The sequence below is a fragment of the Rattus norvegicus genome, chromosome 13 (assembly GCF_036323735.1).
Source record: "Rattus norvegicus strain BN/NHsdMcwi chromosome 13, GRCr8, whole genome shotgun sequence".
NCBI classification, from domain to species: domain Eukaryota; kingdom Metazoa; phylum Chordata; class Mammalia; order Rodentia; family Muridae; genus Rattus; species Rattus norvegicus.
In genome coordinates, this window is record NC_086031.1 from 64,872,032 (window position 1) to 64,894,614 (window position 22,583).

Here is a 22,583-nt window from a genome sequence, read left to right on the forward strand (position 1 = left end):
GCCTCCATAGCAAACTACATACAAGCAGACGTCTTGTGTCTTCCCTGTATTGATTAATTTATTTTACCTTCTAAAAATAATCTTATTTAAATAAAAACAAAATACTCTCTCTGCAATATATATATACACACACATATACATATACACCATATACATATATATCATATACATACACACACACACACACACACACACACACACACACACACACACACACGCCCTCACAGGGTTGGAAGTTGTAAAGTCTGTAACGTTTCTGGTGCACAAACAGGAGGATCTGAATTTTAATCCCCAGGATCCTCAGAAAGGCCAGGTGCTTTGGTGGGGATTTATGGCCCTCAGTGCTGAGACAGGTGGATTGGTCAGCCAGTACAATAGAATGAGCTCCAGGTTTAGTGAGACACACTGTCTCAAAATATGAGGGAGGGAGCAATTTGAGAAGACAGCCAACACTGACCTCTGAATTCTATACACATTTACACATATGTGCACACATACTTACACACACATGTGCACATACCCACATAAACATGTATGTATCTAAAAGTACATACATATGCATATGCATGTACACATAGTACATTCATTCTTAAAATAATTTCAATAAAAGAGCAACTAAATGTACGGGAAATGTTATATTTAAACCCATTGTGATGGTCTATCATTGTAATCCCAGGATTCAGGAGGTTGAAGCAGGAGGATCATAAGTTCAAGACAAATATGGGATACAAAATGAGCTTAAGGTCATCCTTGGCTGCATAGCAAGATCCTGCCTCAAAATAACAATAACAAACAATTTCAGTTAATCTTAGATGACCAGAAAATCTTTCATGAGGTATATTTGAAAGGGTCACTTCTATTTATAAAAGCACATTTGGCCAAAATGTTACATTTGGTCCCCTTAAAATTTATAAACTCTCGATTTTAATTGGTTGGCATGCTTCAATAAATTTAAAAGGAAAGTTTGAGTTTGTAAGGCCAAACAAAATCTGAACAAAAAAATTTATTTGTAGAAAGTATTCATAACCCAATCACAAAAAACACACATGGTATGCACTCACTGATAAGTGGATATTAGCCCAAAAACTTGGATTACCCAATGATACAATCCACAGACCACATGAACCTCAAGAAGAAGGATGACCAAAGTGCAGATGCTTCAGTCCTTCTTAGAAGGGGGAACAAAATATTCATAGGAGGGGATATGGAGGCAAAGTTTGGAGTAGAGACTGAAGGAAAGACCATCCAGAGACTGCACCACCTGGGGATCCAGCCTATACACATACAGCCACTAAACCCAGACAATATTGCTGATGCCAAGAAGTGCATGCTGACAGGAGCCTAATATAGCTGTCTCCTGAGAGGCTCAGCCAGAGCATGGCAAATACAGAGGCAGATGCTCAAAGACAACCATTGAACAGAGAACAACGGGCGGGGTCCCCATTGGAAGAGCTAGAGAAAGGATTGAAGGAACTGAAAGGGTTTGCAACCCCATAAGAATAATACCAATCAACCAGAACTCCCAGGGACTAAACCACCATCCAAAGAGTACACACGGACAGACCCAGGACTCCAGCTGCATATGTAGCAGAGGATGACCTTTTTAGGCACCAATGGGAGGAGAAGCCTTTGGTCCTGCCAAGACTTGACCACCCAGTGTAGAGGAATGTCAAGGTGGGGAGGCAGGGAGGGGTGGGTGGATGTGCTGGGGAGCACCCTCATAGAAGAAGGGGGAGGGAGGATGGGATAGGGGGTTTATAGATGGGAAACCAGGAAAGGGAATAATATTTGAAATGTAAATAAAAAATTATCCAAATAAGGGGTTGGGGATTTAGCTCAGTTGTAGAGTACTTGCCTAGAAAATGCAAGGCCCTGGGTTCAGTCCTCTGCTCTGGAAGAAAGAAAGAAAGAAAGAAAGAAAGAAAGAAAGAAAGAAAGAAAGAAAGAAAGAAAGAAAGAAAGAGAGAGAAAGAGAGAGAGAGAGAGAGAGAGAGAAAGAAAATCCAATAAAAAAAAAAAGAGAAAATATCCTAGGAGAATCCCTTTTTACCAGGCTGCGTATAATGGAGCATGCCTCTATGTAGCTCCAATTACAAGGAAGGCTGAGGCAGAAGAATCACTTGGGTTTACAGTTTGAAAGGAGCCTAAGTAACATAGACACCACCTTGAAAAAATTATAACGAATCCCCTTCTTTTTTTTTTTTTTTGGTTCTTTTTTGGGGACCGAACCCAGGGCCTTGCGCTTCCTAGGTAAGTGCTCTACACGAATCCCCTTCTAAAGAAGGCACAGAAACAGAACATTCTGAAAGTGTGAGTTCTATGAGTAGTGTTAGGACTTACCCTAAATAGTTAGTGTTTCTTTAGTTATAAAACTTGATTCAGCTGGGGTAGTTAGTGGAGTGCCCTAGGCTGGATCCAGGGCAGAGAGAGAGAGAGAGAGAAAGAGAGGGGGGGAGGGGGAGGGGGGAGGGGGGAGAAGGAGAAGGAGGAGGAGGAGGAGGAGGAGGAGGAGGAGGAGGAGGAGGAGAAGAAGAAGAAGAAGAAGAAGAAGAAGAAGAAGAAGAAGAAGAAGAAGAAGAAGAAGAAGAAGAAGAAGAAGAAGAAGAAGAAGAAGAAGAAGAAATTGATTCCACAGCCCTGATAACCACAGCACTTGTAGAGTAACAGTTTACAAAGTGGTAGAACCAGTCACTGAGGACAAGATATATAACCCGAGGCAGACAGTTCTTGTTTGTAATGTTACTCTGACAACTGTATCTCCTCGAACAAGTTGCATAACCTTTTTAAGCCTCAAGTCCTCCTTTGTAAGTGAAAATAAATATCTATGTTTTAGATTTATCATGGGGACTTAATAAAATAAGAGCTGTAGTGCATTTAGCAATATAGATCTGTATGTAAAGATAGGAAGTTTTCCATGTGTGTTATCTTTTAATATATGTCCTGGCGAGTTGGATGTCAACTTGACAAAAGCTGGAGTCATTTTAGAAGAAGGAACCTCAGTTGAGGAATGCCCCAATTGGATTGGCTGATGGGAAAGTCAGTAAGCAACACAATGATTGATTGATGATTGATGATTGATGTCAGAGGGCTCAGCTCAAGGTGAGAGGTGCCACCTCTAGGCTGGTGATCCTGGGTGCCAAAGGAAAACAGGCTGAGCAAGCCGTGAAGAGGAAGCCATTAAGCAGCACTCTACCACAGCCTCTGCACGGCTCTCCCCTTGAGTGCCCACCCTGACTTCTCCTCACAAAGGACTATAGGTTATAAGGTAAAATAGACCTTTCTCCCCTCAATTTGCTCTCGGTCACGGTGTTTTATCATAGCAATAGCAAAGTAACTAAGACAACATGTATGTGAACATATAAATGTTGTATCTCTGTTACTACACGTGAAAGTCTCAGAAAAAGTCTATACAATATAAAAGTATACATGAAAATTAATAACACATTTTAAAAACTTAAGATGGGGTCCTAAACTACATAACAGAATGTGAAGAAGTTGCCAGAAATCATTAGAAAACAGTGAAGTAGAAATAGTAATGATAGAACATTGAGTAAAAGAGGACATAGAAGCATAGTTCCAGGGCTAAAGAGATAGCTCAGCTGTGAGGAGCATTTGCTGTTTTAGCAGAGGACCCAGATTTGGTTCCCATGTTGGAAGACTCACAATCAAATGCCCTACAACCACCGTAACTCTAGTTCCAGGAGTTCCAATGCCCTCTTCTGGACTCTTTGGGTTCTTGTAAACATGTGGTTCAATATACAGACAAGCAAATATATACATCTCTACATAAATCATTTTTAAAACATACATTCTGTGAATGAATATATATATGTATATATATACATATATATATATACATATATATATATATATATATATATATATATATATAGAGAGAGAGAGAGAGAGAGAGAGAGAGAGAGAGAGAGAAGAATGTTAGCGAGAAAGTCCTCCCAATGTATATAGCAATACTTCTGCGTGGAGATTTGCAGATGGGGTTAAACAAACCTAATCTGACCTCAGCTGCCATTCTCACTCTTCCTTGGAGAAGCACCAGCTATTCACATCCTTCTAAAAGCATGAAGATGTCAAGAGTCAGGGTGCACACAGCCTCCCAACACCTTGGAGTCTAAGACAGGAGGTCCTGTGTACGGGCTATGTCATGATACTCTGCTTTTTAAAGGCTGAAAGAAGGAAAGAAAAGGAGCTCTTGTTCAGAGCTCCTGGATAAACAGAGTGTTGTGCAAGCATTTCAAACCAATAAGATAGTTGCGTGCCGTGATCTGAATGTTCTTTATCGGAAACACCTGTATTTGCTGAGGATTTATTGAGAATTTCTTCTGTGCCAACCACTAAGCACACAGAAAGATAAACAAGTTTAGGACACAGAAAATGTTAGCAAGAATATTGATGCTCCCCTGATAGATAGTTTATAATGATGCAAAGGCACAAAGAAAGCAGTCAGTTTTCTCCATAGACCAGTGTTCAGCAGCTCGGTCTCATTTTTGTTCATTAAGGTGCCTTATTTAATTTTTAAAAAAAATATCTGTTCATGTATTTTGTGTATGTGAATGTTCTGTCTGCCCTTATGTCTGTACACTTAAAAACCACATCAGATCCCATTGTAGATGGTTGTGAGCCTCCATGGGGTTGCTGAGAATTAAACTCCGGGCTTCTAGAAGCCTGTCCTCTTGACCGTTGAGCCTTCTCACCAGCCCCCAGCTTAATTTCAGTATATAGTAAGAATGGTTTTTAATATCCGTCTATTAAGTGTGATGCAAATCCCCAAGAATTATCTATTTATCCATAGGATACATAAGAACAGAAATAAGGAAAGCGCTGAAGAGTGGCTTGGCTGGTAACATTAGTTGTTCTTCCACAGGACCCAGGTTGAATTCCCGACATGCAAATGTTAGCTCACTACTGTCTGTAACTCCAGTCCTACAGGATCTGATACCCTCTTCTGGACTCCAAAGGCACCAGATGTCTAATAAATAAGTAATATCAAAATAAATTAATTTCCCCCCAAAATAGAAAAATATAAAATTTAGAGAAACGTAAATCAAGAAACAATTGCAAGGTAGAAGAATTTGAGGGCCACAAACACAGAGGCAGTAGTTGAAGCCATGAAATGCATGAGGCAGGTAAAATGAGCAAGGAGACAAAACCAGAAAAGACATGTCCCTCAAAAACCCCACTAATGATGGGACAGTGATCAAAAGTAGCTTGTAAAGAAAGGCTGAGAAGAGATATCCAGAATCACATAAGAACCAAAGCAGAGCGGGTAAGGAAATGCTGGGTGGCAGGGTTAAAAGGTGGAGGCAGGTAGACCGCACTGGATATGAAACAAGGGCCTTTAATTTAGGATGTAGGTTCTTCTCATTAGTGTTGGCCAGAGCAAATGGATTCATCTGTCTTATAAATCTGGAGTAGTTACAGAGAAGGGAAGACAGGGGCTGAATGCCCTGAATTTAAAAATTACTGAAGAGCAAAGGGCAGATATGCACAACTTTACAAAGTAAATGCAAATGAAAACAATGACCTTCCCAACATTCGAATGTGAATTGAGACTAAATACAAACTTAGACTGTTAACTAGTAGCCCTCTGTGTTGGCTATGGTATGGCGAGAAGCATGCTGTCAATAGGAGTACAATAGAATTCACCCTGTCTGTTCTCTGCTTCACTTAACTGATTCCCTCCTCTCCTTCGCAGTATCTGTAATAGCACTCAAACAGTTCACGCGTGATCCTCACTTTATCTGACTGGTAGTGTGGAGTATAGGGACTCTGACTGGTTGCTTCTCGTTAATAAAGCTTCTGCCAGGATTAATATAGTAAAAATGGCCATTTTACCAAAAGCAATCTACAGATTCAATGCAATCCCCATCAAAATACCAATCCAATTCTTCAAAGAGTTAGACAGAACAATTTGCAAATTCATCTGGAATAACAAAAAACCCAGGATAGCTAAAGCTATCCTCAACAATAAGAGGACTTCAGGGGGAATCACTATCCCTGAACTCAAGCAGTATTACAGAGCAATAGTGATAAAAACTGCATGGTATTGGTACAGAGACAGACAGATAGACCAATGGAATAGAATTGAAGACCCAGAAATGAACCCACACACCTATGGTCACTTGATTTTTGACAAAGGAGCCAAAACCATCCAATGGAAAAAAGATAGCATTTTCAGCAAATGGTGCTGGTTCAACTGGAGGGCAACATGTAGAAGAATGCAGATCGATCCATGCTTATCACCCTGTACAAAGCTTAAGTCCAAGTGGATCAAGGACCTCCACATCAAACCAGACACACTCAAACTAATAGAAGAAAAACTAGGGAAGCATCTGGAACACATGGGCACTGGAAAAAATTTCCTGAACAAAACACCAATGGCTTATGCTCTAAGATCAAGAATCGACAAATGGGATCTCATAAAACTGCAAAGCTTCTGTAAGGCAAAGGACACTGTGGTTAGGACAAAACGACAACCAACAGATTGGGAAAAGATCTTTACCAATCCTATAACAGATAGAGGCCTTATATCCAAAATATACAAAGAACTCAAGAAGTTAGACCGCAGGGAAACAAATAACCCTATTAAAAAATGGGGTTCAGAGCTGAACAAAGAATTCACAGCTGAGGAATGCCGAATGGCCGAGAAGCACCTAAAGAAATGTTCAACATCTTTAGTCATAAGGGAAATGCAAATCAAAACAACCCTGAGATTTCACCTCACACCAGTGAGAATGGCTAAGATCAAAAACTCAGGTGACAGCAGATGCTGGCGAGGATGTGGAGAAAGAGGAACACTCCTCCATTGTTGGTGGGATTGCAGACTGGTAAAACCATTCTGGAAATCAGTCTGGAGGTTCCTCAGAAAATTGGACATTGAACTGCCTGAGGATCCAGCCATACCTCTCTTGGGCATATACGCAAAAGATGCCTCAACATATAAAAGAGACACGTGCTCCACTATGTTCATCGCAGCCTTATTTATAATAGCCAGAAACTGGAAAGAACCCAGATGCCCTTCAACAGAGGAATGGATACAGAAAATGTGGTACATCTACACAATGGAATATTACTCAGCTATCAAAAACAACGAGTTTATGAAATTCGTAGGCAAATGGTTGGAACTGGAAAATATCATCCTGAGTGAGCTAACCCACTCACAGAAAGACATACATGGTATGCACTCATTGATAAGTGGCTATTAGCCCAAATGCTTGAATTACCCTAGATCCCTAGAACAAACGAAACTCAAGACGGATGATCAAAATGTGAATGCTTCACTCCTTCTTTAAATGAGGAAAAAGAATACCCTTGGCAGGGAAGGGAGAGGCAAAGATTAAAACAGAGACTGAAGGAACACCCATTCAGAGCCTGCCCCACAGGTGGCCCATACATATACAGCCACCCAATTAGACAAGATGGATGAAGCAAAGAAGTGCAGACCGACAGGAGCCGGATGTAGATCGCTCCTGAGAGACACAGCCAGAATACAGCAAATACAGAGGCGAATGCCAGCAGCAAACCACTGAACTGAGAATAGGTCCCCCGTTGAAGGAATCAGAGAAAGAACTGGAAGAGCTTGAAGGTGCTCGAGACCCCAAAAGTACAACAATGCCAAGCAACCAGAGCTTCCAGGGACTAAGCCACTACCTAAAGACTATACATGGACTGACCCTGGACTCTGACCTCATAGGTAGCAATGAATATCCTAGTAAGAGCACCAGTGGAAGGGGAAGCCCTGGGTCCTGCTAAGACTGAACCCCCAGTGAACTAGACTATGCGGGGAGGGTGGCAATGGGGGGAGGTTTGGGAGGGGAACACCCACAAGGAAGGGGAGGGGGGAGGGTGATGTCTGTCCGGAAACCGGGAAAGGGAATAACACTTGAAATGTATATAAGAAATACTCAAGATAATAAAAAAAAAAAATAAAGCTTCTGCCACATCACCTAGTGATCCTTAAGAAATATATTTGTTAGGCAAATTCATAAGGATTAGACTTATTCTAACTCAAGTTGGCTAAGTTCATTCTACATCCATGTTATAACCCAAATATATTAAGCTATAAAAAGTTGTTTTCTTTAGGAAATTAAGATCCTGACCCTGGATCTGATATAACAATAAATACTTTTTTCTTTTGTTTTTAGTTTTCATAAGGTGAATGTTTTCAGTGGTTCAGGTTTCTATCATCTTACATTCTTTAAGCATAACTTTTAAAACTACTGGAAGCTGCCCAGTTGATCCTAGACAGTCATACCCCCTGCTGCTCAGTCAAGCAGATGACTAAAACTAAGTCAAGCAAGTTTACAGAAATCAGTGCAAGTGGAAAAAGGATAAATTCACTCGGTATTTGAAGTGGAAAAGTAAAACATGAGTCGACTTTAAACTGTATTTTTAATATGCTTCAGATTTCCTAAACTATAATTTTAGTGACTCATCTGGAAATTATTGTGTCTGTCTTATTCAGGGAATCTCAGAAAAAATGTACAGTCACCACGGAGCCCTCAGGAAATCAGGTATGGGGTTTCAAGATATCTGTCCTACGGTAGTCAAAGCACTAGCCATGCTTATTTCTCCAGGACTAGTCAGCATCACTTGGCGAATGAATCAAGCCATCTCCTTGAGAGAACTCCGCAACTTCCTTTATGCCCAGATTGCAAAACTCTGACCTGGCTTGCCTGGGAAGATACTAAAACTAAGACAATTTCTCTAATTACATCGTAATACCTTTTAAGTGCTAAATCAGTGGTACTCGACCAGGGGCTGTTGGCATGTCTTACGTGGATGACAATAATATTTAGAGATATTTTGGTTGTTGTACCTAAGGTGACAACAGGATTCCTATAGACGCCTGGTAGATTCAGTTCAGAAATGTTGAAAAAAATGTCTCAGATAACCAGGGCAGTCCCCACAACAAGGAACTGCCTGGTCCAAAAGAGCAGTAGCATCAAAGCATGTGCCAAACATAGTTTCTCAGCTTTCTGAGGACCCTCAGCATCTTTGTAGGTCCATTTCAATTTATTACCTTTGGCAAGTTTTTCCTAAATCAATGTACAGTATTAGCGTCACTGACTAGACTTCCTACATATAATTTAGATTTGATTTGATGCTGACTCATATTAACAAACTAGTGAAAAGTATTTTACTGTTTTTCCAGCAAAAAAATGTTTGGATAATATTTCTAATAAGTTATATTGCCAATGTCAATCACTGAATCACTTTAGTAAGAATAAATACAACTTCAAAGGCTAGATATTTTGGCCTCCGATATCAGCTAATGCTCTACCGGTAAATAAAGTTGAAAACTTTGATCTATGTTTTCATAAACTTGCAAGCCGGTCATCAAAGCAATGACAGCTATGAAAAGAACAAATGAAAGCCAAGGAAAGCCCAGTGTTAAGAGTTTACTCCCAAAATTCTCATTCAAGTAGTTGTCCTGAGCGAAGGGGTCCTTAAAGACATCATTTATCATTTCTATATTAATTGACCTTTATTTCTCTGGCTCTAGACAATCTCTTAATATATTTATCAAGTGCAAAATTCTCCAAATGCAGATGGAGGAGTCCATCAAGGTCATGAATTGCATGGAGTGTATTAAGGCTCAGAATAAGTAATCCTATGTGCCTTGGCTCAAAGACAGTTGTCTACTCCAAAACGTCTACCTGGAAATTCATGTTAAAATATAATCCCCATCATAAGAAGGTGGAAACTTTATCCCACTACAGCGATGATAAGTAAGGCTTCTGGAAGGTGACTAGAATTAGATAAGGTCATGTGGTAGAGTTCCCATGATCGAACACTAGTGGCACACACACACAAAACACACACTCACACACACACACACACACACACACACACGATTTCCTGTCTCTCACCAAGTGATGTGCTGTGCTATGTAATGGCACTGTCAGCAAGAAAGCCCTTACCAGACCCTGGACCAGAACCATGAGAAACAGTAAATAAATCTTTCATTTTTTCCTTTTTTATAATTTAATCTTTTTCTACAGTCCAGATTTTATCCCCATCCCAGTCCACCTTCTGCCTGTTAGACATCCCATACTTCCTCCCCCCATCTCCATGAGGAAGTCCCTACCTTCCCACTAACCAACCACCAGACCTCCCCACTTCCTGGGGCCTCCAGTCTCTTGAGGGTTAGGTGCATCTTCTCTGACTGAGGCCAAACCCTGCAGTCCTCTGCTGTATATGTGTTGGGGGCCTCATATCAGCTGGTGTATGCTACCTGGTTGGTGGCCCAGGGTCTGAGAGATCTTGAGGGCCCAGGTTAGTTGATACTGTTGGTCCTCCTACATGCTTACCCTCCTCCTCAGCTCCTTCCAGCTTTTCCCTAATTCAATCACAGGGTCAGCAGCTTCTGTCCATTGGTTGGGTGTAAATATCTGCATCTGACTCTTTCAGCTGCTTGTTGGGCCTTTCTGAGGGCAGTCATGATAGGCCCCTATTTGTGAGCACATAGTCTTAGTAATAGCTTCAGGCCTTGGAGTCTCCCCTTGAGCTGGATCTCACTTTGGGCCTGTTACTGAACCTCCTTTTCCTCAGGCTCTTCTCCATTTTTGTGTCTGCAGTTCTTTCAGACAGGAACAATTATGAGTCAGAGTTTATGACCGTGGCATGGTAACCCCATCTCTCACTTGATGCCCTGTCTTTCTGCTGGAAGTGGGCTCTACAAGTTTTCTCTCTCCACTGTAGGGCATTTCATCTAAGGTTCTTCCCTTTGAGTCCTGAGAATCTCTCACCTCCCATGTCTCTGGTACATTCTAGAGGACCCACTGTTAAACTGAAAGAGTGTACCCAATGTAAATTATACAGCAGACATCATTGTAGAATTATGTTCCTAAAATCTTCTCCACATACTGTTTGATTCTCTGCCTCCTTAACCACTCTCCTACAGACTTTGTATGTTATTTTAGTTCTAGTACCAACATGACATCCTTAACCTTGGATGCAGTCTGTTTTTTTACCTGCTTTGTTGACAACCGCTAGTTTCAGACGCATGTGATATCACTGGCTTTGCTATTGCGTTGAAACCCCTTGAGTGCACTCTGGAATTCCCTTCTATGGTGGCAAACATGATCTCTTCTTACTCTAAACAACTAGTATCTGACCCCACTCCTTTCATTTCTATGTGGCCAGATTTCTCTCTCTCTCTCTCTCTGTCTCTCTCTCTCTCTCTCTCTCTCTGTCTCTCTGTCTCTCTCTGTCTCTCTCTGTCTCTCTCTCTGTCTCTCTCTCTCTGTCTCTCTCTCCCCTCCCTCTCCCTCTTCCCATCCCCCTGCCCCTCTCACTACCCTACCCCTGTTCCTCCCCGTACCCCTCCCCTCCCCATTCCCCATTTTCCCTCTCTCTCCTGTTCCTCTTTGAGACTTTGAACTTCTCATCCTCCTGCCTCCATCTCTTGAGGTCTAGAATTACAACTATATGCCACACTTACCTGGTCTATGTGGTGCTGGGGTTGGAACCAATGGTCTCTTACATGTTAAACCAGCACTCTGCCAATTGAACTATGCCTTACTCTGACCCAACTTTTGTTTACGGTGTCTGACAAAATCCTTATTTTATGGAATTACATTAGTATTTGCCTGCATATATGTATGTATACCATGTCCTCAGGGAAGTCAGAAGAGGGTGTGAGTTCCTCACTATCGTATCATGCTGGAAACCTAACCTGGATCTTCTACAAGAGCAACAGTACTCTTAACAGCTGATCCATGTCACCAGCTCCAAACCATTGTCTTCCTAGCCCTCTACTGAGGATGTGAGTATTGCTGGACCACAACTATGCTCAAAACTTCCCCTCCTGTTAATAAGCTGTCAGAGCAGAGCCCCACAAATCCTACAACTTAAGCAGTAGAAATGTATTCGCTCACGACGCTGTGTTGGCTCAACTGGACTGTTTTCTGATCTCCTTCATTGGCCTGTAGATGTTTTCTGATGCCTCTGTCTTCACACGGTCTTTCATCTGTCTGTGTCTATAATTAGGACTTCAGCACAGGAAATTTATATTCATCCTGATAACACCTACCTAAGTTTTTCTCCCTCCTGTTCCTCTCCAATTCCTAGGCAACCTTTAAGACCGCATTCAAAACATATATCCACCCAATCCTTCCTTATTATTCTAGCTTGACTTTCACTCTTCCTTCCTGGGTTCTATTACATTACTATATCAATTATGTAATTTTGTAATTATGTATTTCCATTGCCTGGTTAAAGACCTACTCCTGGAAAGTCTGAGCCCTGCTTTAAGTTTCCTAGGTTTTTGCTAAGTGATCACTATATAAGGACTGGAAATTCAGCACAATTCATTTTCCTTGGTTAAACATGTCACTTTCGGGTCCATCAAAAAAAGATGCTTGGAGACATTGCTGTATGCAAAGAAAGGCTGAACAAGTTGAGGAAGTTTCCTGTGTCTAAATTGCATCTCTCCATTGTCTTAAACACCTTTCATGGTCTTATTCAATAAGATGCTGTTCTCATAGAAAACAGATTAGTTCCTAAGACAAAGTCATCACCCTCCTTCCAAAAAGTCCGAATGCAACCATTCAACCACAGAGTGGATCTAGTAGAAACCACAAGATCCTAATCTTCATGCTATGTTCTCCTCCTCTTAAACAGTTCCCTCAAACGTATTAAATCTGGAACCGTGATCATCAAATTAACTAAAGTACAGTATGTCTCTTTCAGATTCTCTTCTGTTCATCAAACTTGGATACTACATCCATATCTGAAAGCTCTCAGACTTTGGAAGGTGGAGACAGGAAGATTAAACATTCAAGGTCAGCTTCAGCCACATGGGAGGCTTAAGGCCATGAGAGGCTACCTGAGCTCCCTCTCAAGATGAACAAAAGGGGAAAAGGACTCAGCATTTAATGAATAAATGCAAATTAATGACTAATATGAAGAAAACTCATCCACCTACATCATCTGATTTAATCCTTACCAATCTTATGAAAGCATAGTATGCTTACTCCTATCTTACAGGCAAGACTTAGTAATGCTAAGTAACTGACCCAAAATGTCATCTTGAGCCAATATAAGTCATCTAACACTACTGGTCAAAAGGCATATAGTTCCCACCCATCAACAGCTACAGCAAAATCCCCTCTCTAATGCTGCAACTATTTTGTTATTTCCTTAACCTTTAATTTTAAAAATGCCTGTTTATTCAACACACACACACACACACACACACACACACACACACACACACACCACAGTATCTGGTGGAGATCAGAGGACACTTTCTGAGAATCAGTTCTCTCTGTCTATAAAATGAGTTCTAGGGATCGAACTCAGGTTATCGGTCTTGACAGCAAGTGCCTTTCACCACCACCATGGGTATTTTGTCTATCCAATCAATACCCCTAATTCCTAATTGTAAACTCTTTTTCTAATGAAAGTAGCATATCCTTTTAATAAGTTATTCAACTGGAAAAATATTGGTGTATTTGTTGTAATATTTGCATCTTGGGTTTCAATTATGAGCAGTATTTTGTGTAATTTCCTTTGGAATCAGCTCTTTGACTTAAGAGCAAGGCAGATATCAGGTCTTTGTGTGGTTACACTGCCCTCATGTGATAGATACTGTGAACAGCAGGAACAATGGCATCGTAGTAAAAGCACCAAGTCTACTTGAGTTGTTAAGGATGGCTACCCTCTCCAACCGTTCACCAACTACATTCAAGCTAGTTCTAGGACTGGTGAAAATACACAGATACACACAATTTCAAATGAGATTATATTGTGTCCTCAAATATCAATGTATTTTTTTTCTCGTGTCCTTGATTTCACTGAGGAAATATACCAAATAGGAAACTATTCAGTTAATATAAAACTATACAATTATGGGTATTAAAAGAGCTTATAATTTAATGACATGAGAAAATCTCTGTCGAATGTGTATTAATCAGGATCTTCTAAAGGAACAGAACTAGTGAAGTGAACACATAGATATATATAATTTACTTAATCAGCCTACTCTTGATATCTTTTTTTTTTTAACCGTGAAGTCTTCAATATTAAACATCGAATCTCTGCTAAATGGCCTTATATCAGTAAGCTCAGTTTGATCCAATTTGATGTTTCTCCACCAAATTTACACATTCTCCAGATGTCTGTTTGAATGAATTTTAAAACTCATTAGGTTGTTTGTGGGTATATTGAATCTCTTCCGGACCACATGTTCTATCTGTCATTTATGAGTCTGCTCGCCCCTGAGTCTAACTGTAGTTCTAGAAGCAGTGATAGGCGGTCCTCGAGAGACATCAGCATTTCCTTTATGGAAAAAATCATTGCCTGCCCTATAGACAGACAAGTGGGATTAATTCCCCCAGGCAAGGGGAGAGAGAATTGCAGATGTGAAAGGTGAGGATGAATCCTCTGCTAAGAGTGGAGAGACCACTTCTTCATGTGTAATGAGCCCATTAAATTCTGAACATTCAATGTCCTCAACCTCCTTAGGTTCCTCCCACATATCACCATCCAAGCTATATGATTTATGTATATGGTGGTTTGGATGAGAATGTCCTGCTTTAAGCTCATATGTTTGAATACATGGTCACCAATTAGTAGCACTGTTTGAGTATGTTTAATAGGTAATGGCCTTGCTAGAAGATGTATGACAGTGGAGGCAAGCTTTGAGGTGTCAAAGTCTCATGCCATTTCAATTGCACTCTCAGCTTCTTGCTTAAGGTTCAAGATGTGAGCTCTCAGCTATTTCTGCCACCATGTTGCTGCTTGGTGCCATGATTATTTGCCATTATGGACTCTTATTCCTCTGAAACCATAATACCAAATAAACCCTCCTTCTTTAAGCTGCTTTGGTTACATGTATTAACATAGCAATAAAAAAGTAACTAATACAGAAGATGGTACCAGGAGTGGGGTACTGTGAATCACTTGCCTATGTTTCTGGAGGAAGCTGGAAGACTTTAAAACTTTGAACTAAAAGCGAAAGTGTTTGAGTGTTTGTATTCGAAGATTAATGGTATGTCCTGGGAGAAATTTGGAAGACAGTGTTCGTAAAAGCCATGCTGATTATGGAGGCCTAACTCAGAGGTTTCAGACGGAAACAATATTAGGAATTTGGCTAGAAACCATTTTATTAAATATATACCTGCTGATTTTTAATGTTAAAGATAAGTATTAAATTCTAAAGTGAATATGAATTCACTTTAATGTTAAATATTCTTAATAAAAGTCTTGAAAGTAAGTAATTTGTAATGGTAAGCATACAGCTCTATATTCATAATTATGAATGTAGAACCAGCCTTTGTTGCTTAGATAAAACATGCCATACAGTGAAACCAAGACAGATTTATAACCCTTACAAAGGAAATAAGGTCACTAAAGTACTTCTTGGCCATAAATCTTCATGAGAGTTTTATTGTCTTTGGAGTTAGAAAATGGAAACAGAGCTAGAAGTGATGGCACAGGCATGCAATGTCAGCACACGAGGCAGAGGCAGATGGATCTCTGTGAGTAAAATGAGGTCAGCCTGGTCTACAAAGGAATTTCAGGACATCCCAGGGGTACACAAGGGAGATGTCTCAAAAATACAAAATAAATAAATTTTTTAAAAGGAAAATAAAAAGGGGGAAATAAGAGAAAAAGAAATAAAGAAATAAAATAGAGTATCAAAAGTCCACCCTGAATGATATAAGTAGATATCTAAGTTGTATACTCTGAGGTCATCCAAAGGCCATTTTGTGCCTTGAAGTTATCTTGCAAACTTCATGCATATGGTGGCTTGACTTGGCCAAGAGTCTACAATTCCTGCCATTAACACATTTTTTTTTTCATAATTACAACATGATGCCTCTGGTAGTGTACTTTTGAAATATCAAAATAAAACATTATCTGGAAAGATAAGACTCCATAAATAATGAATTCTTCAGCATCAACTAGTTTATAAGAATATTTGGTGTCATCAAGAAGCAGTAAATAAGGCGTGAAGGGTACAGTCTGGCCACAGGTAGTGTCTTCTGGCCAGGAGAACAGGGAAACGGCTCAAGGCTACAGAGCTTTTGAGAACAGTCCATCTGAGCTATTCTGGTGAGAAAAAGGAAAGTCAGACTGGCCAGAGAAACCATATGCTAAAAGGAGAAATGGGGAGAAGCCAAGTACACACTTGGACTCTCGAGAATTTGATGTAACATGGGTCCTGCCAGCCAAAGTCAAAAATCTAAAAATTACCTAATAAAGAGAGAAAAATCAGATTAAATAGAACAAAGGTCAGAATTACCTCATTTGTTTCCGGGGAACCTGAAAAATTGATTACTTAACCACAAATTTTTCATTCAAATCAAAACAAAGCAAAACAAACACACAAAGAAAATTTTCCGCATGTAGAAATACCAAGTGGTTTTGAAAGGTAAAGTTGTTAATTGTTTAACAGATGGTCCATCCCTTCCTGGCCAAAGTGAGGAAAGGGGCATATTCTGTTTTTCAAGATCTCACTGGGTTTTATCTTGAAGCATTCAGAATGCAGTAAAGAAACAGGAAAGTTATGCACTGCAGATTAGGAAAAGCGGCCTGTCTCAATTCTTAAAATCTAACTCTCTTACTCACCAAACTGAGCATTTGAAAGTTAACCAAGCAATGAATCTCTTTTGTCCCTGTATGTCTGAGAATGAATTGAGTTCTCTGCTACTCTGGGTTTTAGGTTACATGTGTTTTAGGTTACATCATAATTGGAAACACCAGTAGAGGACCATACGCATCGCCCGGTGAAGCAACTATTCCTGTGGTTACAGAGCTCTTTAACATAAAAGCAAACATTCTGAGGTCCCATTTTAGATGCCTCTTGCTTAAATTCTTGGATTTCTAACCCCAGAAAATACTGAAAGGGTTAGTAAGAGAAGTAACAGACATGGAGAGACAGTGTTAGATACGGACCAACTCCTGGCCTGTTCCTTCCCATAAAGGCAGGAAACATCCTGAACTGAGTTCTTTTTCAGTCCCCACCTCTCTCCTCACTTAAAAGACACCATACTGTACAGAAAGCATCAAGCTTCTTCTGATTTTAAAAAATAATATTCATACTATTGTCTTTTACAAAGGCAAGGTATCATGGCACTAGTCATCACAAGCTCTGGTTGAGCGCAATAGTATCATTTTCTCAGTTTCCTGTCTCAGCTCCGATTTTCAGTCGCCACAGTTTTCTAATCTCATAAACGTTGACATTCTAGAACTTCAAATTATCTTTGTTTTGCAAAGAAAGCCAGAATACTTGCTGTTTACAATGAAAGCCAAAGGTCTACTTTCATTTGTTTCTTTGTTTTTGTTACAGATTGGAGTCTTGCTATGTAACCCACACTAACCTTGAATTCAACACCTTCCTGCCTCAGCCTCCTGAATCGTGGAGCTATTGGAGCACCTTAATACGACAGGACTAAACTTCACATCATCATGTAGCTACATAAAATATTTTTAAAGGGAAATCAAACATTCCACAACTATAGCACTAGCAACCAGGTCTATTATACTGATTTCCCTCCCAGGTGCCAATCACATTTGAATTGCACTTTCGCTATATTGAAAAAAAAAAAATAGCAAGAGCTTTCTGTCTGACAGGACTCATCTCTATCACTCACACTCTGATAGAGGATCAGGGATCATCTCAGAAGTAGGAAGATCCTTAAGAGAAAGAAATCAGGGAAGACTGCAGCAAAATGATGTTTATCACACGCGACAAAACTGCTGTGTACATGAGCTATAAACACAGACCTGAATAAGAACAAGCCAACCAAATACCCAGCTTGGATGGGACAGGCCTTATGAAGTCCCAACCCTAGCTGAAGAGCTATTGGACAGTGATGTCCTGGAGGTGGGGCAGGCATCAGTTTGCTTCAGGGATATGATCCCTAATAAGTTTTTCATGCTGCAGTAAATAGAACTATGTACATTCTATGAGCACCAGGCAGATGCAGTGGCTTTAAAAAAGAATACAGGAAATGGTGAGGGAAAAGTGACATGGGGAAAATGAGAGGAATTGGAGGGGCGAGAGTGGGGGTGGATTTGATTGAAACAATTAGACACACGTACGAAAATTTCAAGCAATAAAATTAGACATAATAAGCACAAATTTTCCAAAGTTGAAAGTTTGCGTTCCAACTGTGGTTTTTATTAACTATGACTCAACTGTCACCTAATGAAACATTAAAATAGTATTACTAAGATAAGTCCCAAGACAACTTCATTATTCCTTTAGGAAAGTTATTTTCATCATCGTCTTCAAGATGTTAGGAGTGTGACAAGAATGTGAGCCTCACAGGATACTTCGGGGACTAACCTTGGATTAAAAAGACAGGTAGGCAAGGCAATCTCTTCTTCCTGTGGCTGCACCTTTGTCCCTCACACCTGCAAATGAACACTATTTATAGATAAAGCTGCCCAGTTAATTCTTAGAAGAGGATTACCAAGCTGCCAATCAAGCAAAGAGGGATTTGTGTGCACTGATAAAAACAGGTGCTGGCAAAGCACTTCCAAAGTCTCTCAGACTCCCTCGCTCTGTTCTTTCTTTATTTTTATTTTTATTTTTTTATTTAGCTTTTAGAGAAGGATGAAAAGACAGAAAATATGAGACTGCTGTTAATAAATGCATTGCACCTTAACATACTTTATAGACTATACAGGAAATGGACCTGTTTTGTGACCTAGATATTAGAAACCGTAGTAAGGAGAAAACTGTATGGTGTTTCCAAATGCGTCTAAAGAAAATTACTTTTGTAACTGCAACAACTTGCTTTTCCATCTAATAGTAGATTATTCATTTAAACTCTGGCCTACTTTTCCATCTGTATTTGGGACATCGATTGACAGTTTATACTTCATACATGCTATATGCAGAAACAATGTATCCCAACCTCCCTCACAGAGGTTTGAGCCCATTGAATAATATTCCTGCCTTCCTGACTACCTGCCAGAAATGTTCATCTCCTTCACTTCCCTTCCCCTCCTCATACCCACAACAGCCCTTAAGTGATGCCCTTGGCCTGTCTCTAGGATTCATTCATTCATTCATTCATTCCCTTTGCTTTTGCTGAGGAGCCCTTCCACTAAATACAGTGTTGTAGCTGTTCTCACCAACTCACTTTTTTAAATGCAGTTTCCACTCTCTTATGACAGTTTTCTAAACAATGAAATTTATTAGCAAGGCAGAGAAGAAACTAGGCCACTATGTCCTTCCATCTTTTTAAAAGTCTGTGTGTGTGTGTGTGTGTGTGTGTGTGTGTGTGTGTGTGTGTGTGTGTTACCCATCTGTAGCTCATGTTTACCAAAATAAAAGCTATCATTTAAGGAGTGTTTATTACGTACTCGGCTCAATTGTGAATACTTTACAATATATTGAATCAATTGCCCCAAACAAATCTATGATGTGAATAAGGTTGGCTACTCCAGTGAATAACAAATGTCCTAAGAAGGTAAGCCTCTTACCTTGAAGACACTGTTCGTCTGGAGCCATATTAGAGCCAAGGTCTTTTATAATTCCTATCTTCTGTCTTCTATCAAGTCACTATCTAGCCTTTTATGTTGATGTTAAGCCATCTATACACACACAGGAGCAAGCAAAAACTACCTGCTAAAAGACTGCCATGGGGACAAAGACAATGACACATAGGAGGCTTTTAATCCCGGTGCCTAAAAGGGTAGATGGTTAGAATGCATGTTTAAAGCCTCTCGTACCTCATACCTCCTGTACCTTCTGGAACTATTTTGAAGATTCAGTGAAATGAAATACCTGAAACGCTTACCACAATCCATGAGGTAGAGTCAGAGCTTAAGTACACTTGTATCTTAACATTGTAAATAGTACAGAAGCAGTAATCAGACTTGCCTCCATTCATAAAATCTCGGGGCAAGTAGAGGTAGCTTTTTAATTTGTGATGAGTTGGTATCTCATAATAGTTCTTTTAAAGATAAATATCAAGAATCCCAGCATTTGGGAGGTAGAGGCAGGTAGAATTTCTGAGTTTGAGACAAGCCTGGTCTATGGAGTGAGCTCCGGGAAAGCCAGGGCTACACAGAGAAACCCTGTTTCAGAAAAAATAGGTGGGCAGACAGACAAATAAATAGATAGCCAGGTAAGCAATTTTCAAAAACATATAGAGCATTTGTCTGCATATTGATTACACATAGAAAATATAAGCAGATTAGCACTTAATTGAGAAAACTTATTTGAGTAATGGCTTCTATTAATGACATGAGTAAGGTATTTCCCTGTTTTGTTTTGTTGTTAAAACTGATAGTAAAACCTCCCTTAAGCCCCCTCTCTTATGCTTTTCTTGGAGTAGAGGAATAGATGCTGTAGAACCCGGACCAGGGAGTTGATCCAGCAACAATAACCACAGTCGCTACTATTCATTGAGCAAGTATGTGCTAGACACTGGAGGATGCAGCAGCATTTATATACTTTGCCACATCCTCATGAAACATGTAGATTTTTAAAAATGTGCTTTTGGTGTTTTTCAAGACATGGTTTACTCTGTAGACCAGGATAGCCTGAAACTCACTGCCTCTGCCTCCTGAGTGCTAGGATTAAAGGCGTGTACCACCATGCCCAGAGGAGGAGGAGAAGGAGGATGATTAAAATAAGAAATCTGTCAGGTGAAGAGGCTAACTTGGCACTAACCAGACAATTCCAGCTGACATACAGAGCTAAGTATTCATCTGTCAAACTCTGAGCCCCACCTCATAAACGCTTGACCTGGCCTCACTGAATCTGTAATAGACTGTTGCTTTGCATTTTTCTTTTACAAAAGGAATTTTTGTATGTGTGATTCATTATAAATGCTAGCTTAAAAATCTCATTCAAGCAAAACACTCATTGTCTAGGCAATCCAACTTACTTTAACGAAACAGCAGACATAAACAAATTAAAATTGATGTAGTCTGCCTCACAATACCATAAAACCCAGAAAGCACAGGCTTCATTTATCTATCCGCATAGACTTTTCCTATAATGGTCTGAAACCAGCAATGACATCATTGGGGGTAGACTAGCTTCATATCGTATGACTGCATGGTGATGTTCTGAGAATGTTTTTCTCTTGCTTTATGAAAAGTTCACAAGGGCAACGCATCGAATGAGATACTTTTTGAGAATTCAGATGAGCCACACTGTCTGGTCTCACAACTAACTACACATTTCCTTGCCCTTCACTTTTGTGGTTCTCTTTTTCTAATTTGCCATTGCTGCCTCATTTAAAGTCTGAGTTCCCACTGTAGAAAAATAAATCCCTATAAACAAAGGGTCATTGAAAACCTCATCCCCCCAGTAAGGGAATTTACAGTATAAATATTTATGTTGGGCCTGCTCACTGAACGAAGAATGTACGCAACCAGGGGAAGCATTTAGACCTTACCATAACTCGCTTGGAAACCCCTTTTCTCTCCCACTTAAAAAAAATCAGAAACATAAAAACGCAGATATTCAATCTAATATGATGGTAGTTTGAGGGACCCGACATCTGGTGATAGACACTGATAGACTTGATGTCAAATTTACTATTTTGAAGTTGAAACAAGCTGTTATTATAACTTCCAACTATTCCTAAGTCTTGGAGTTAGTTTCATTACATTGCAATTCAAACATCACCAATGTCATTTCTCAGTGACTAGTGTCTTCACACTCCAGGGACACCCACTGAAGATGTCGTCTTACATGCTTCCATGCCTTCTTTAGCACAACGCTTCTGGTTCTTTGGACAGATGAGACCAAAATGTCTATTTATTCTAAGGAGCTAGGGTCCCACATAAAGCATTCTATAAGCTCTTCTCACACATCCCGCTCTAAAATATTGGATGAAATGTTTAGATTAACTTTAATTAGAATGCTGCAAAATGACATCCCAGTCTATGAAACTGTATGTGGGGAAAATGGAATAGTCCTTTGGTCAGAAAGAGACACAATAATGTTTGCTTATACCTAGGTGTATTTTAATGACCTCAGAAACAAAAGTTTCTATTAATCAAACATCTACAAGAAGCTGTGTATATCACTGTCCTTGTTATTATCACTGTCCTTGTTATTAGAATCAATCCCTCAGTTTAATTAAAACCACCATTTTGTCAGTCAAGAAATACCAAGAGAAAAGACCCGAGATGGCCAAGGACATGCAGGTATCATCTAGACTTTATAGGGAACAAACTGGTTCAATAAGAAAAGGTGGATAATAGCTATCATAGCAGGTGAGTGACCACTGGAAAAAAAATCTCTAGTTTTAAACACACAGCAAAACAGGAAACTTGGGAAAAAAAGAATAGAAAAATTAGAATTCATCCTTAAAGGATTGGTTGTTCTGAGGAGTTCTTTGTTACAGAAGGAGTGATGGGAGAAAAGAAGAGGAAGAGGAAGTTGGAGGGGAGAGGAAGCATAACAGAGCCACAAAACAACAACAACAACAACAATAGAAAAGAGAGATAAAATCACTGTGTAGTGTCAGCAGAGATAAAAGATGCTGCTGGGAAAGCACTCCTTCTGTAACCAGAGCAGCAATGAGACCGTATCATAAAATGACTGTAACAGTGATGTGATGCTATTTTACAGAACC

General features: G+C 39.8%; 1 protein-coding gene across 5 annotated transcripts in view; it reads left to right on the forward strand.

The window, feature by feature from the left end:
* The window catches only part of Pdc (phosducin), a 74,500-nt gene that overhangs the window by 24,666 nt on the left and 27,251 nt on the right, over positions 1-22,583 (forward strand). Inside the window, exons 2-4 of one of the 5 annotated variants that reach the window (XM_063272041.1) lie at positions 8,483-8,531; positions 12,715-12,806; positions 17,321-18,340. The exons of 1 other annotated variant lie outside the window; for it this stretch is intronic. Coding sequence is in view for 1 of the 4 variants with exons in the window: in XM_039090382.2 (XP_038946310.1) it covers positions 8,483-8,531; positions 12,715-12,806; positions 17,321-17,426 (247 nt within the window). In the remaining 3 variants the exon portion in view is untranslated. Of the gene's footprint in view, positions 1-8,482; positions 8,532-12,714; positions 12,807-17,320; positions 18,341-22,583 lie in introns of those variants that run through there. 3 more of the 5 variants (XM_039090382.2, XM_063272042.1, XM_063272043.1) reach the window with 3 other exon arrangements.